Source organism: Cherax quadricarinatus, chromosome 79 (assembly GCF_038502225.1).
Source record: "Cherax quadricarinatus isolate ZL_2023a chromosome 79, ASM3850222v1, whole genome shotgun sequence".
Taxonomy (NCBI): Eukaryota; Metazoa; Arthropoda; class Malacostraca; order Decapoda; family Parastacidae; genus Cherax; species Cherax quadricarinatus.
The window spans coordinates 19,083,716-19,101,423 of record NC_091370.1 but is presented as its reverse complement, the minus strand read 5'-3'; the positions used below and the strand labels follow the sequence as shown (position 1 = coordinate 19,101,423).

Below are 17,708 nucleotides of genomic sequence, written 5' to 3'. Positions count from 1 at the left end.
ACATTTACTATCTTCAGCTAGCATTTTTACTGCTGAACTGTATGCCATTCTTGCAGCACTTATTTGTATCGCATCTATGCCTGTGTCATCATTTGTAGTAGTCTCAGACTCCCTTAGTACTCTACAGGCTATACGAAAATTTGATACATCTCATCCCCTAGTTCTCCATATCCAACTTTGGCTACGCCGTATCTCTACCAAACATAAAGATATTGTTTTTTGTTGGGTCCCTGGTCATGTCGACGTACAGGGCAATGAACAGGCAGACACTGCTGCGCGGTCAGCAGTACATGACCTACCAATTTCCTATCGAGGTGTTTCATTTCTGGACTATTTTGCTGCAATAGCTACCCACCTTCGCACCCGTTGGCAACAACGTTGGTCAACTCTGCTCGGTAACAAACTTCATTCTATTAAACCGAGCATAGGTTACTGGCCGTCTTCTTGTCATCAGTGCCGAGGTTGGGAGACCACTCTCTCCCGCCTTCGCATTGGTCACACTCGTCTTACTCATGGGTATCTCATGGAGAGGCACCCTGTTCCTCTCTCTGAGCAGTGTCAAGTTCCAGTATCGATTAGCCACATTCTGTTAGACTGCCCTCTCTATCAACGAGCACGCAGAATTTACCTCCAACGTCGTCTTCGTTCTACTACTCTCTCTTTACCTTCCCTTCTTGCTGATGGACCCTCCTTTAATCCTGACTCTCTCATTGACTTCTTGACAACGACTGATTTACTCCACAAACTCTGATGATACTTTTCGCACTCCCCTCAGCCCTTTCTAGTTCAGTCTCTTGCTGCCCTTTACCCTTTCACCATCCACTGCCCCGCTGTTATCCGTAACCTATTACTCATCCATCTCCCTTTTGCCACCTGATGCCCTCGCTTCCTTCCTGCCCTGCAGCGCTGTATAGTCCTTGTGGCTTAGCGCTTCTTTTTGATTATAATAATAATAATCTTCCTTAGGCTGAACCTGGATACCCCTTACCTATCCCTTTTATTTGGCCTAATTAGTGGGGATATTTCCCCCTTTTAATAAAACTCCTCCTCAGTAAGCCATGCATGTCGTAAGAGGCGACTAAAATGCCAGGAGCAAGTGGCTAGTAGCCCCTTCTGTATAAATTAGTAAATTTAAAAAGAGAAACTCATTTTTCTTTTTGGGCCACCCTGCCTCAGTGGGATATGGCTGGTTTGTTGAAATCCAACTACTAGACTCAGAGAATAGGAATTACTAAACAGTCTTGTTCTAATATTTTTCTGTGGTGATCATGTCACTCCTAAAAATGGAAACTGGACTATCCTAGGGCAAGTCAGGTGACCGCTTTGGTGTTCTTTTGAAGTTGTTTTCTACTCTTGAAGTTAATTACAAGTTATGCAGAAACTTGACTATCATTAACTCATTGTGCATTGAATATAACATTAGTCATATATTTCTAGCAAGCACATTGTAGAGTTTTGGTGGCTCACTCCCCTGGACACACTGATGTTGATGGTACTGAAGGTATAGAGTCAGCCACCCAGTCCACAGTCACATCCTACTAATCTTCCACAGGGTGGGTCCCTTCCTAGGCTTGGTTCCTCCTCCTGACTATTTTAACAGAAAATTTTTCTAATTACTCCAGGTGTTTTATGATTCTTATGGGTTTAGCATTCCTTCCATAAATGTAATAATCTCTCTGGCCTCTTCTTTTCTCTCCCTCTTTAATCAAATCCGGTGAATGCAATGAAATTAGCAAATTCAATGAAATACATTGAATTCCAGAATTTCACTTAGTCCAGTCCAATCTAATTAATGCTAAGCAAATTATTATCAGTTCACACAGTTTCTATATTTAAATTCACCAGAATGAAGGTGTTTAAGCTGGTGTTGATGCTTGGGCTGGCCACCAGGACGGTGCTCTTCAACATTGTTGCTCATCGTCCTCTGGTGCTAACGGGCAATGACAAGTCACATTTTGGATACAGCGTTGCCATCTGGCAAAGCAGCAGTGAGACAAAGTAAGAGAGAGAGGTACTAAGAAGTTTTCTTTATTTTTTAATGTTCCTTTATATCTGCACACCTCTGGCAAGAGTGTGAGACTGAATGATGGTGAAAGTGTTTCTTTTCAGATCACCCTGCCTCAGTGGGAGATGACCAGCATATTAAAAAAAAAAATGTGGCTGTCTCAACTCTTCTATAAGTCTGCTGAATGACACACATGTGTTTAGTGCTTAACATGAATTAAACAAAGAATCTTCTATCTACCAGTGTTGGTTTCTTTAGAATTACATTTCATCATAACTTATTTTTCTGTGTGTGTGTGTGTGTGTGTGTGTGTGTGTGTGTGTGTGTGTGTGTGTGTGTGTGTGAGAGAGAGAGAGAGAGAGTGATAGATATCTGGTTGTAAGGGTTAGTATGTATGTGGGGGTATGTGTGTGTGTGATATATATGGCTGCAAGGGTCAGTGTGTGTGTGTGTGTGTGTGTATACTCGCCTAGTTCTCACCTAGTTGAGGTTGCAGGGGTCGAGTCCAAGCTCCTGGCCCTGCCTCTTCACTGGTCGCTACTAGGTCACACTCTCTGAACCGTGAGCTTTATCATACCTCTGCTTAAAGCTATGTATGGATTCTGCCTCCACTACATCGCTTCAAAAACTATTCCACTTCCTGACTACTCTGTGGCTGAAGAAATACTTCCTAACATCCCCGTGATTCATCTGTGTCTTCAACTTCCAACTGTGTCCCCTTGTTGCTGTGTCCCATCTCTGGAACATCCTGTCTTTGTCCACCTTGTCAATTCCTCTCAGTATTTTGTATGTTGTTATCATGTCCCCCCTATCTCTCCTGTCCCCCAGTGTCGTCAGGTTGATTTCCCTGAACCTCTCCTCATAGGACATACCTCTTAGCTCTGGGACTAGTCTTGTTGCAAATCTTTGCACTTTCTCTAGTTTCTTTACGTGCTTTGGCTAGGTGTGGGTTCCAAACTGGTGCCACATACTCCAATATGGGCCTAACGTAGACGGTGTACAGGGTCCTGAACGATTCCTTATTAAGATGTCGGAATGCTGTTCTGAGGTTTGCTAGGTGCCCATATGCTGCAGCAGTTATTTGGTTGATGTGTGCTTCAGGAAATGTGCCTGGTGTTATACTCACCCCAAGATCTTTTTCCTTGAGCAAGGTTTGTAGTCTCTGGCCCCCTAGACTACTCCGTCTGCGGTCTTCTTTGCTCTTCCCTAATCTTCATGCCTTTGCACTTGGTGGGGTTGAACTCCAGGAGCCAATTGCTGGACCAGGTCTGCAGCCTCTCCAGATACCTTTGCAGTTCTGCCTGGTCTTCGATTGAATGAATTCTTCTCATCACGTCATGTGTGTGTGTGTGTGTGTGTGTGTGTGTACTCACCTAGTTGAGGTTGCGGGGGTCGAGTCCGAGCTCCTGGCCCCGCCTCTTCACTGATCGCTACTAGGTCACTGTCCCTGAGCCGTGAGCTTTATCATACCTCTGCTTAAATCTATGTATGGATCCTGCCTCCACTACATCGCTTCCCAAACTATTCCACTTACTGACTACTCTGTGGCTGAAGAAATACTTCCTAACATCCCTGTGATTCATCTGTGTCTTCAGCTTCCAACTGTGTCCCCTTGTTACTGTGTCCAATCTCTGGAACATCCTGTCTTTGTCCACCTTGTCAATTCCTCTCAGTATTTTGTATGTCATTATCATGTCCCCCCTATCTCTCCTGTCCTCCAGTGTCGTCAGGTTGATTTCCCTTAACCTCTCCTCGTAGGACATACCTCTTAGCTCTGGGACTAGTCTTGTTGCAAACCTTTACACTTTCTCTAGTTTCTTTACGTGCTTGGCTAGGTGTGGGTTCCAAACTGGTGCCGCATACTCCTATATGGGCCTAACGTACACGGTGTACAGGGTCCTGAATGATTCCTTATTAAGATGTCGGAATGCTGTTCTGAGGTTTGCTAGGCACCCATATGCTGCAGCAGTTATTTGGTTGATGTGCGCTTCAGGAGATGTGCCTGGTGTTATACTCACCCCAAGATCTTTTTCCTTGAGTGAGGTTTGTAGTCTCTGGCCCCCTAGACTGTACTCCGTCTGCGGTCTTCTTTGCCCTTCCCCAATCTTCATGACTTTGCACTTGGTGGGATTGAACTCCAGGAGCCAATTGCTGGACCAGGTCTGCAGCCTGTCCAGATCCCTTTGTAGTTCTGCCTGGTCTTCGATCGAGTGAATTCTTCTCATCAACTTCACGTCATCTGCAAACAGGGACACCTCAGAGTCTATTCCTTCCGTCATGTCGTTCACAAATACCAGAAACAGCACTGGTCCTAGGACTGACCCCTGTGGGACCCCGCTGGTCACAGGTGCCCACTCTGACACCTTGCCACGTACCATGACTCGCTGCTGTCTTCCTGACAAGTATTCCCTGATCCATTGTAGTGCCTTCCCTGTTATCCCTGCTTGGTCCTCCAGTTTTTGCACCAATCTCTTGTGTGGAACTGTGTCAAACGCCTTCTTGCAGTCCAAGAAAATGCAATCCACCCACCCCTCTCTCTCTTGTCTTACTGCTGTCACCATGTCATAGAACTCCAGTAGGTTTGTGACACAGGATTTCCCGTCCCTGAAACCATGTTGGCTGCTGTTGATGGGATCGTTGCTTTCTAGGTGTTCCACCACTCTTCTCCTGATAATCTTCTCCATGATTTTGCATACTATACATGTCAGTGACACTGGTCTGTAGTTTAATGCTTCATGTCTGTCTCCTTTTTTAAAGATTGGGACTACATTTGCTGTCTTCCATGCCTCAGGCAATCTCCCTGTTTCGATAGATGTATTGAATATTGTTGTTAGGGGTACACATAGCGCCTCTGCTCCCTCTCTCAATACCCATGGGGAGATGTTATCTGGCCCCATTGCCTTTGAGGTATCTAGCTCACTCAGAAGCCTCTTCATTTCTTCCTCGGTTGTGTGCACTGTGTCCAGCACATGGTGGTGTGCCCCACCTCCGTCTTTCTGGAGCCCCTTCTGTCTCCTCTGTGAACACTTCTTTGAATCTCTTGTTGAGTTCCTCACATACTTCACGGTCATTTCTTGTTGTCTCTCCTCCTTCCTTCCTTAGCCTGATTACCTGGTCCTTGACTGTTGTTTTCCTCCTGATGTGGCTGTACAACAGTTTCGGGTCAGATTTGGCTATCGCTGCTATGTCGTTTTCATATTGTCTTTGGGCCTCCCTTCTTATCTGTGCATATTCGTTTCTGGCTCTACGACTGCTCTCCTTATTCTCCTGGGTCCTTTGCCTTCTATGTGTGTGTGTGTGAGTGATATATGTGGTTGCAAGGTTCATTATGTATGTGGGGGTATGTGTGTGTGTGTGTTTTTGTTTGTTTCCCCCAGGCACTCCTCATGGACTGGTACTGTACTTCAGGCTAGTGGTTGGTGCACCTCAAGATACTGGAGAGAAGATGGCAGAGGAAAAGCAAGGAGGAGAAGACAGCAAGGGCTATGCCAGGATTATCTCTGGGGAAGTGTATTTATGTGACCCTAGAGAAGGTCACACTTTGTGCAGTAGTCATCGCACCAAACTCCCGCCACTCTACAACCATTGTGAGTTAAATGAAGAAAGGTAAAACGTTGTAACAATTTTAATAGTAATAGCTACCAATATAACCAGCCATCTACCAATCACAATCATACATTAAGGGATATACACCTCTTGGTATATATCTCCTAGTGTCTTGGTGTATGTTTAAGATATGTTTTATCCATCAGGGGCTTAAGGTGTAACTAGGGAAGATTTTCCTGGTTTCCCAACAACCTCCACTCACAGCCTAAGTTCCTCATCTGATGCATCTTTGATCTGCCGTCACTTTCCTCCTTCACCCGTCTATTGCACTTAATAAGGTCAAATACAAGCAATTTACTCATGTAATTTTGGGTCATGGCAGGTCATAAAGCCTTAGCTCCCTCCATACCAATATGTTTGTCTGATGTAGCACATCTGGGCTGTCTCTTATGTTCACACTCTTGCGTTATCACATTTCCTCCCTGCATGTATAGTTTTCATCGTTTCCAGTCCACTGTGAATGTTTACACTAACTCTAAATTACCCTCGATTGTATTTTTTTTTTTAAATATCCTTACAGTGATTGCATATATACAGGGGTGGAGAACCTGCAGCCTCCTGGGGCATTAAGTGCAGCCTTCTGAATGAATTATTTTTCTTGAAGTTTTTATAAAATAGTTAACTTTTTACAAAATAACCAATGTTTTGCAGTACAGATACTCCTCACTTGACGACTGAGTTCCGTTCCTAAGAGTAGGTCGGTAAGCGAATTAGTCATTAAGCGAGGAGCCACCTCTTACTGATATTTCAAGCGTACTGTACTGGTAGTGGGTTTGTACTCACCTAGTTGTATTCACCTATTTGTGGTTGCAGGGGTCGAGTCATAGCTCCTGGCCCTGCCTCTTCACAGGTTGCTACTGGGTCACTTCCTGCTCCATGAGTTTTATCATACCTCTTCTTAAAGCTATGTATGGATCCTGCCTCCACTACATCACTTCCCAGACTGTTCGACTTCCTGACAACTCTGTGACTGCAGAAATACTTCGTAGCATCCCTTTGATTCATCCGAGTCTTCAACTTCCAACTGTGACCCCTTGTTGCTGTGTCCCATCTCTGGAACATCCTGTCTCTGTCCACTTTGCCGATTCCTCTCAGTGTTTTATAAGTCATTATCATATCATCCCTATCTCTCCTGTCCTCCTGTGTTGCCAGGTCCATCTCCATCTTTAGATGTTGTTTTAATGTCATCTTTGCACCATTTATAACATTTTTAGTATACATATTAAAAATAGAACTAGACATTAAAAAACAATAAAAAAGTAAAATACACATACAGTACACTGGTCGAAGAGCTGGTCGTAAGTCCGAGCGGTGGTTAAACGGGTAGGTCGTTAAGTGAGGGGTGCCTGTATATCTAATCAAAATTTCTTGAATGTGGCCTTTTTAGATTACAGCTAACTTTAATGTGGCCTTCCAGCATAAAAAGGTTCCCCACCTCTGGCATATAATTTCATAAAGTTCTTCACATTAATCATATTTCAGATATTTCTTGGAGTGGCTTATACTCCTGGACTTTGTCAATCATGAGAAAGGTGACTTGTATAGAGGAACCAGAGAGGGAGTTGTGCAAAGGATGACTAAGTTTTGTTATTGTTGGACCATAAGAGGGATGACAGGAATGGATAGGGCAAGGATGCAGATAGGCTAGAGCAGCAAAAAAAGATTATGGGTAGACAGGAAAAGAGAGGTAAGAAAGATTAAGTAGCCTGATGACCTTGGCTGTATTATAAAGTAATGGTTTTTGTCACATAGTGAAGAGTACATATGTGTATACAGTAGTGTTCATGGTCACATTAACTACACTATTGCAGCTAACAAAGGAGATGTGAGACTGCTTGGGTCAGGTGTGTACAACTTTGGCCTGGGTTCTACACTGCTTACTGGATCCTCCAACAATCCTCCTCTCCTGGTATGTATTCTTTTTTTTTTTTTTTTTTTTCAACGTCGGTCGTCTCCCACCGAGGCAGGGTGACCCAAAAAAAAGAAAGAAAATCCCCAAAAAGAAAATACTTTCATCATCATTCAACACTTTCACCACACACACATTATCACTGCTTTTGCAGAGGTGCTCAGAATACAACAGTTTAGAAGCATATACATATATAGATACACAACATATCCCTCCAAACTGCCAATATCCCAAACCCCTCCTTTAAAGTGCAGGCATTGTACTTCCCATTTCCAGGACTCAAGTCCGACTATATGAAAATAACCGGTTTCCCTGAATCCCTTCACTAAATATTACCCTGCTCACACTCCAACAGATCGTCAGGTCCCAAGTATCATTCGTCTCCATTCACTCCTATCTAACACGCTCATGCACGCTTGCTGGAAGTCCAAGCCCCTCACCCACAAAACCTCCTTTACCCCCTCTTTCCAACCCTTTCGAGGACGACCCCTACCCCCTCTTTCCTTCCCCTATAGATTTATATGCTTTCCATGTCATTCTACTTTGATCCATTCTCTCTAAATGACCAAACCACCTCAACAACCCCTCTTCTGCCCTCTGACTAATGCTTTTATTAACTCCACACCTTCTCCTAATTTCCACACTCCGAATTTTCTGCATAATATTTACACCACACATTGCCCTTAGACAGGACATCTCCACTGCCTCCAACCGTCTCCTCGCTGCTGCATTTACCACCCAAGCTTCACATCCATATAAGAGTGTTGGTACTACTATACTTTCATACATTCCCTTCTTTGCCTCCATAGATAACGTTTTTTGACTCCACATGTACCTCAACGCACCACTCGCCTTTTTTCCCTCATCAATTCTATGATTAACCTCATCCTTCATAAATCCATCCGCCGACACGTCAACTCCCAAGTATCTGAAAACATTCACTTCTTCCATACTCCTCCTCCCCAATTTGATATCCAATTTTTCTTTATCTAAATCATTTGATACCCTCATCACCTTACTCTTTTCTATGTTCACTTTCAACTTTCTACCTTTACACACATTCTCAAACTCATCCACTAACCTTTGCAATTTTTCTTTAGAATCTCCCATAAGCACAGTATCATCAGCAAAAAGTAACTGTGTCAATTCCCATTTTGAATTTGATTCCCCATAATTTAATCCCACCCCTCTCCCGAACACCCTAGCATTTACTTCTTTTACAACCCCATCTATAAATATATTAAACAACCATGGAGACATTACACATCCCTGTCTAAGACCTACTTTTACCGGGAAGTATTCTCCCTCTCTTCTACACACCCTAACCTGAGCCTCACTATCCTCATAAAAGCTCTTTACAGCATTTAGTAACTTACCACCTATTCCATATACTTGCAACATCTGCCACATTGCTCCTCTATCCACTCTATCATATGCCTTTTCTAAATCCATAAATGCAATAAAAACTTCCCTACCTTTATCTAAATACTGTTCACATATATGCTTCAATGTAAACACTTGATCTACACATCCCCTACCCACTCTGAAGCCTCCTTGCTCGTCCGCAATTCTACATTCTGTCTTACCTCTAATTCTTTCATTTATAACCCTACCGTATACTTTTCCTGGTATACTCAGTAAACTTATTCCTCTATAATTTTTACAATCTCTTTTGTCCCCTTTCCCTTTATATAAAGGGACTATACATGCTCTCCGCCAATCCCTAGGTACCTTCCCCTCTTTCATACATTTATTAAACAAAAGTACCAACCACTCCAACACTATATCCCCCCCCTGCTTTTAACATTTCTGTCATGATCCCATCAGTTCCAGCTGCTTTACCCCCTTTCATTCTACGTACCTCCACCACACTTACATTCTGCTCTTCTTCACTCCTAAAAGATGGTATACCTCCCTGACCAGTGCATGAAATTACCGCCTCTCTTTCTTCCTTAACATTTAAAAGTTCCTCAAAATATTCTCGCCATCTACCTAATACCTCCCTCTCCCCATCTACTAACTCCCCTACTCTGTTTTTAACTGACAAATCCATACTTTCCCTAGGCTTTCTTAACTTGTTTAACTCACTCCAAAATATTGGTATGTATTCCCTCATTTTTATTTATTTAGACGTAATTCTTGTGAATTATGCCATAATTCTCGTGAATTATGCTGTAATTCTTGTGAATTACGTTGTAATTCTTGTGAAATATTAGTGAGTAAGGGACCTCTCCTGTGAATATTAGACAGGATCGAATCACCACCAGTTCTTGTGCTGAACGAGTACTGTTTACAAAGCAGCAGTTGCTGTGAGGTAATTTCAAAATGCTCCTTCAGTTTAGATTTAATCTTTTGAAGCTGGTCATCCTTGGTGGAAATTTTGAATTTGTGTTGTGTTCAGCTGTCTGTCCCTTTCACTTAAAATCTTCAACTCTAATATTTAACTGCATTACAAACTTATGCTGCACTCTGTACCATGCCTTTTGTGTGTACTGAGGTACAGGGGATGGGTTATGCAATACATGGATACTCTTTGGATTGTGCAGTGACTAAAATGCAGTAAAACCTCTCATCATTAAATTTCTGCAATTTTGGACAAAAAATTGGTCACTCAAATGCTCTAATTATCAGACAAAATGGACAGAAGTTCGTAATTCTGCATTTTGTCTGTAGTATTAGTGTCTGGTTGTTTTCTGAAGTATTGGGCAAAGTCTGCTAACTCCGATGTTTGTCCATTGTGTATCATAGTGGACAAGTTCAGGAACAGTCTGTTTTCACTGTTCCCTGAGCTGTAGACAAATGCGCCAATTTTATTTGTACTCACTCATGCCTACACCCGTCATTCAGTTTCCAACTTTACCTGGATTTAGCACATTTTGTGTTGTTATTAATGTATTAGGTAAAGTGTTATTAACAATGGCTTCTAAAGTAAGTGGTGGTGCCAAGAGAAAATGCGTGGATCTCAGAAATCTATGTCTGCTCAGCCATCTACATCTTCTGTGCCATCTACATTATTTTCACTAGTAGAACTTCACAGTTCCTCTGACTCAGAGTAAAAGTTATTCTGAGTTACAACTATCAGTCACAGTAGTTTACACCTCATGTCCCCACTATGAATAGTTGAGTAAAATTACTGTAAATTATGTAGAGTACTATAAAATTACTCTACAGTACAGTACTGTACTGTAGTACAGCAGGTAAGGATACCCGCATTCTTAGTATTCAGTTGCCGTCTGCATCAGTGGACCAAGTCCACTGTACACTACTTCAGAAAGCAACCAGATAATCATGAAATATTAATTTCATAATTTGGGAGTTGTGGACACCCATTATTGTACACCCATTATTGTACACCCATTATTGTACACCCCTCCCTTCCATTAATCTGTTAAAGAGAGGTTTTACTGTACATGTAGTTAAGATTAACACTGGAAGGTAACCCACAAAAGTCAGACTGTGTAGGTTATTTCCATTGGTGTCCAGAATGTGACCATGTAACAGGCAGCAAATGTTATCTGGCTTGTTGACATGTCTCTCCCCACCAGCATTGAACATACAGTTGAGTTGAATACTCTACCACACTGTACATAAAACATTAAATTTTTGCTCTACTTTACCCTTAAAATGCAATTTCAACAACAATTTTGATAATTTATACAATGCTTGGTGTTGCTAAACTAATAACACAGTACCTCCTGTGTTTGTAAGTATGTATATTTGTATTTAAGTTATATACATGTATGTATATATGTAATGGTAAAAAAGAAGGTCTTAGACAGGGTTGTGTAATGTCACCATGGTTGTTTAATACGTATATTTATAGATGGGGTTGTAAAAGAAGTAAATGCTAGGGTGTTGGGGAGAGGGGTGGGATTAAATTATGGGGAATCAAATACAAAATAGGAGTTGACACAGTTACTTTTTGCTGATGATACTGTGCTTTTGAGAAATTTTAAAGAAAAGTTGCAAAGGCTAGCGGACGAGCTGGGAGGGTGTGTAAAGGTAGAAAGTTGAAAGTGAACATAGATAAGTGTAAGGTGATGAGGGTATCAAACGATTTAGATAAAGAAAAAATGTATATCACATTGGAGAGAGGAAGTATGGAAGAAGTGAATGTTTTTAGATATTTGGGAGCTGACTTGTCAGCAGATGGATTTATGAAGGATGAGGTTAACCATAGACTTGATGAAGGAAAAAAGGTGAGTGGTGTGTTGAGGTATATGTGGAGACAAAAAACATTATCCATGGAGGCAAAGAAGGAAGTGTATGAAAGTACAGTGGTACCTTGGGATACAAACTTATTTCGTTCCAGAAGGCTGTTCGAGTGCTGATACTGAACGAATTTGTTCCCATAAGGAATAATGTAAATTAGATTAATCCAGTTCATACACCCAAAAATACACTTACAAAAGCACTTACATAAATACACTTACATAATTGCTCACGTTTTGAGCTGTTCGTATCCCAAGGTATCACTGTATAGTGGTACCAATGCTCTTATATAGGTGTGAAACTTGGGTTGTAAATGCTGCAGTGAGGAGGTGGCTGGAGGCAGTGGAGATGTCCTATCTAAGGGCAATGTGTGGTGTAAACATTATGCAGAGAATTTGGAGTGTGGAAATTAGGAGGTGTGGAGTACTAAAAGAATTAGTCAGAGGGCTAAGGAGGGGTTGTTGAGGTGGTTCAGACATGTAGAGAGGACTGAACAATATAGAATGACTTCGAGAGTGTATACATCTGTAGTGGAGGGAAGGCGGGGTAGGGGTCGGCCTAGGAAAGGTTGGAGGGAGGTAAAGGAGGTTTTGTGTGTGAGGGGCTTGGGCTTCCAGCAAGCATGCACGAGCGTGTTAGATAGGAGCGAATAGAGACAAATGGTTTTTAGGACTTGAGGTGCTGTTGGAGTGTGAGCAAGGTAACATTTATAAAGGGGTTCAGGCAAACTGGCAAATTGGACTTGAGTCCTGGAGATGGGAAGTACAGTGTCTACACCCTGAAGGAGGGGTGTTAATGTTGTAGTTTTATAACTGTAGTGTAAGTGCACCTCTGGCAAGACAGTAATGGAGTGAATGCTGATGAAAGTTTTTCTTTTTCGGGCCACCCTGCCTTGGTGGGAGATGGCTGATGTGTTAATAAAAAAAAAATGTAACATGGCTACAGATGTGTGCACCACGGGAATCGTACTACATGAAGAAAGGAAACGAGGGCTTTCTTGTGCCTGAAGGAGAATGCTTTCTACTGAGACCCAACCAAACCCAGCCTCAGCGACTACGACCTACAAGCAGTAAGTCCTCGTGTGCAGTTCTTGCACATTAATCATTTCTTCTTCTTCTCTCAACAAACCGGCCGTATCCCACCGAGGCAGGGTGGCCCAAAAAGAAAAACAAAAGTTTCTCTTTTTTAAATTTAGTAATTTATACAGGAGAAGGGGCTATTAGCCCCTTGCTCCCGGCATTTTAGTTGCCTCTTAACCCGTAATGGTCCGAACGTATATATACAATGTACGTTTTTTCAACATTTGAAAGTATGTAAAAAAAGTAGATCTTTTTGTTTTTTTTACATTTGAAAATGTGTAAAAGAAACTTTGATCTACTTTTTTTTTGTTATATTTGAAAATACAGTGGACCCCCGGTTAACGAACTTTTTTCATTCCAGTAGTATTCTCAGTAGTAGTAACCAGTTACCAGTCTCAGTAGTAACCAGTTACCAGTAACCAGTGTCCGTTGACTCAACGACCAACCGTCTCTGCCTGAGTCACGGTCTTTCATATTGCGCTGAACTGACACTATTTCAAAAGACCCACTCACTGGGTACTGTGGGCAGCCGGCTAGTCAGTGTTACGAGTGTGAGCAGTGAGATAGGCCACGGCTGTCAGGGCTCTCTCCACATACCTGCAATTATACGTAATAACAGCCTACGTGAGTATTTCTTACCTAATCCACGAGTCGAACTCGCACATGTTAAATGGTAGCAGCTGTGTGGAGCGTGGATTTACGTTTTTAAGGGTAATTCAAGGCGTTAGAAGGCTGTGTGAGTAGCGGCAGGGTCAAAGGTGAACCTCCAGCCACCAGCTACTACCCTCGCGCACCTCGAGCCACAGCAGCCTACTCCCCTCACAACCTACTGCCTGCAAGCCTGTTGCAGTCGTTTCAAGCTTCCTGGCTTAGTTCGTGTGCTAATTGCTTCAATCTCCGAGGGGTTGACCCGGATTTTGCAATTAAGCCAGTCAGTAAGCCAGACTGTGGAAGTGAACGCCAGTCAGCCTATCATCCAGCCTGTCTCCTGTCATCCAACTGCTCCTCCGTGCTTTGTGCATCGTTACACGTCTTCCAGTCATCCATTCTCGTGGGGTAAGCCAGTCAGCCAACCCAGCTTCTAACCCAGCTGAGAGAGAGAAGTAAGCCACGCAGTAAGAAGTAAGCCAAGCTCCTCTGAAGTATTGTTTATATCGCTTTGTGCTCCCTGTTGGATGCTAAGAGTGGTTTTCACCATTCCTGTGGCATAGAGTGGCTGGGGTGCGCGGCAGAAGCATCCCCCCCCACCACTCTCTCTCCCACCACCCGGGGTGCCTGGGTGATCTTTTACGTAATATTGGAGATAACAAAGTCTTTTACTAGATTTGTCAGGGTTTTATCACATTCTCACTCTACAGGTCATTATCACTACCTCCGAATGGCATTTGGATTACGATCTTCCCCTATCACGTTCTCAAGGCTCATGACTAATATCTTTAGAGGTCTCATAGGTAATGCACTTATGGTGTACTTAGATGACGTAATCGTCATGTCTAAAGACGTGGATACACACTTGAAAAGACTTGATGTAGTACTTGGTAAGCTTGAAGAAGCCAATTTAAAGATCAAACTGTCAAAATGTCAATTTTTCAGATCAGAAATTAAGTTTCTTGGTCACGTAGTCACTCCTAGAGGGGTTACGACTGACCAAAGTAAAGTAACTGCAGTACTAAATTTTCCAACTCCCAAAACTGCTGATGCCGTAAGATCCTTTGTGGGCTTAGCAGGTTTTTATAGATCTTTCATTGCCAATTTTTCTTCCATAGCTGCTCCTCTAACTGAGTTGCTTAAGAAAGATGCTCCTTTTGTTTGGACCTTCCGTCAAGAAAGAGCATTCCAAACTCTAAAAGAAAAGCTAACTTCTGCTCCAATTTTGAAATTTCCAGATTTTTCTAAGCCCTTCTATCTGACAACTGATGCTAGTTCAATTGGCATAGGTGCCGTACTAGCTCAGAAGACCGATGGCAAGTACAACGCAGTTGCATTTGCTAGCCGAGTCCTTACGAAGGCTGAACGTAATTATACAGTAACTGAGCAAGAAGCTTTAGCAATAGTATGGTCTTTAAAGCACTTCCGAGACATTATTTATCAGTACTCTGTTCATGTCTTGACAGATCATGCTCCACTGATACCCTTATTCCAGAACAAACAACCTACTGGAAGGTTAGCTAGATGGACCTTGACTATCCAAGAGTTCAATCCCACCTTTGAGCATTTACCTGGCAAGTCAAATGTAGTCGCAGATGCCTTATCGCGACATGTTAGTATAGTAACTGCAGACCCTCCATTTAGTGCTGAAGATGTAAAGAATGCTCAACGAACAGATCCCATGTGGTCTGGTGTGATTCGATTCCTGCTCCAGGAAGATCTTATTCTGACTGTGAAGCCACCAGCACCCATTAGTGACTTTCTCATGAACCAAGAATTACTGTATCGAACGGCCGAGTTGGGTACTCCTAGCAGAAGAGTATACCAGTTAGTAATTCCACAGTCACTAGTGAATGTAGCCTTGCAGCTAGTTCACGATGTACCAGGTGTTGCACACCCTGGTATGGATCGTTCAGTAAAACAAGCCAGATTGAAATACTTTTGGCCTCGAATGGCAACTGATATTTCTGAGTATGTTAGGAAATGTAGTGTCTGCATGCAACATAAAGGCAATGCTAATGGTCCTAATCCAATCCAAGTGTATCCAACTACTAGCGAACCTTGGGAAAGAGTTGCGCTAGATTTGTTAACTAATTTCCAATGTTCCCTCCAAGGTAACAAACATCTGTGTGTTATGGTAGACCATTTCACCAGATATTGCGAGTTAGTTCCTATTGCAGATAAGACTGTCGAGACAGTAGCTAAAGCGTTTAAAGAACGCATTATCTGCAGGCATACCACTCCTAAGTCCCTAGTAACAGATAATGGAGGTGAATTCTGTAATGAAATTCTTGAAAATTTGTGTACCTTGTACAAGATCACTAAATCCACCATTGTTCCTCATCATCCTGCCAGCAATGGGTTAGCGGAACGAACCAATAAGAAAGTACTTGATGTCTTGAGAGCCACTATCAATCCCAACAGTGAAACTTGGGATGAAGTTATACCTGATGTGCAGTGTGCTATAAATTCTGCTTACAATGTTTCTATAGGTGACACTCCACATTATGCATTGTACGGTGTAGATAAACGTTTGCCTTATGAGTTGTTATATTCTAATCCGAAACCAAATTACAACCCTGATGATTTCGTAGCAACTCGTACCAGCTTAGCTCAAAGTGTTTTTAGAAGAATCCGTGAAACACTTCATAAATCAACAGCTGAATTCACAAGAGTCGCAAACACTCGATCAAAGCCATCCAAAATCAAAGTAGGTTCGAGAGTTATGCTGACTAACTTTAACAAAACGTCTGCAATGCCAAAGCTTGATCAAAGGTTTGTTGGTCCTTATCGAGTAGTTGAACATATCACTGGAAATAAGTATAAGGTTAGAGAGATTAGTACTGGTCAGTATAAAGAATCGCATTTGGATCATATGAAGTTAGTATGTGATGATAATGATGTTCCAACCCAGACTAATGTGACAGACACTGACAATCCTCCTGATCCTGTACTCTCTTCCTCTGATACTCAGTCAGACGATCAACCTGAATGTCGTTATTCCCTACGTACACGACAGGTATTGAGAAATCCTCAAGTATCATTTGTAACTTCCAATTCAGATTTGTCTCAAATACAGCATGAGTTAGCCAATGCTACAGAGTTTGATCCTCCCAGAGATGATACCCATTCTGCATATGCCAATCTTACCCTAGCAGAGTTGGGGTTAAATGTAAATAACCTGTATAGATGAATAATTACAGTATCAACTTATCAGTATTCAAGAATTTTTTTTTTGTGTTCATGTTCTCTCCGCATTCTGAGAGTTAACAGTCTAGATTTGCGTGCACCGAATCTGCCTTTCTGTTAAACACTCTTTCTTTGTATATATTCCTTCCTCAGAATCCGTAGATCACACGAATACAGATCGATCGATCAAAATTTTTGTTTTTATCACTTGTAATCTCAATGTTGAGTTCGTTGTTCATTTGTTGAGTTTTAAGTTGTACTATAGTATACCTTGTATTGCATTACAGTTCAGTTACGTAAGCTTTCATTCCAATGTTCTACTTATGTATCTATAATGTTCATGTTGTGTACTTTGACATTGTATAGAATCAGCCCAAGCCGTATACCTGCCATCTCTAGTTTGTATTAGTTGTATGTCGGGACGACATACGTTAGCGTCGCCGAGCTCTCAGTAGTAGTAACCAGTTACCAGTCTCAGTAGTAGTAACCAGTTACCAGTAACCTGTCCGTTGACTCAACGACCAACCGTCTTGAGTCACGTTCTTCATATTGTGCTGAGCTGACACTATTTCAAAACACCCACAAGGGGGTACTGGCCAGCCGCCTAGCCAGTTTTACGAGTGTAACCAAGGAGATAGGTAACGGCTGCGGGCTCTGTCCACATAACAGTAATTATACGTATAACAGCCTACGTGAGTATTTCTACCCTAATCCACGTGACGAACTCCCACATGATAGTATGTTCAGGTGCCAGTACTGACCGAATTTTTTCCCATAAGGAATATTGTGAAGTAGATTAGTCCATTTCAGACCCTCAAACATACACGTACAAACGCACTTACATAAATACACTTACATAATTGGTCGCATTTGGAGGTGATCGTTAAGCGGGGGTCCACTGTATGTAAAAAAAACGTAGATCTACTTTTGGAGCACTACACATGTGAACGTAGATCTGCTTGGACCGTTTATGGGTTAAAACACGCATGGCTTACGGAGGAAGAATTCTGTTCCACTTCCCCATGGAGATAAGAGGAAATAAACAAGAACAAGAACTAGA

At 42.2% G+C, this 17,708-nt stretch overlaps 1 protein-coding gene across 1 annotated transcript in view; it reads left to right on the top strand.

Moving 5' to 3' along the window:
- Positions 1-17,708, top strand: part of LOC128702732 (integrin alpha-5-like) — a 64,322-nt gene that overhangs the window by 6,139 nt on the left and 40,475 nt on the right. The window contains exons 2-5 of the mRNA XM_070102024.1: positions 1,846-1,998; positions 5,414-5,592; positions 7,423-7,520; positions 12,678-12,801. Of these exons, the coding sequence (XP_069958125.1) occupies positions 1,847-1,998; positions 5,414-5,592; positions 7,423-7,520; positions 12,678-12,801 (553 nt within the window). The 5' untranslated portion in view covers position 1,846. The remainder of the gene's footprint in view (positions 1-1,845; positions 1,999-5,413; positions 5,593-7,422; positions 7,521-12,677; positions 12,802-17,708) is intronic.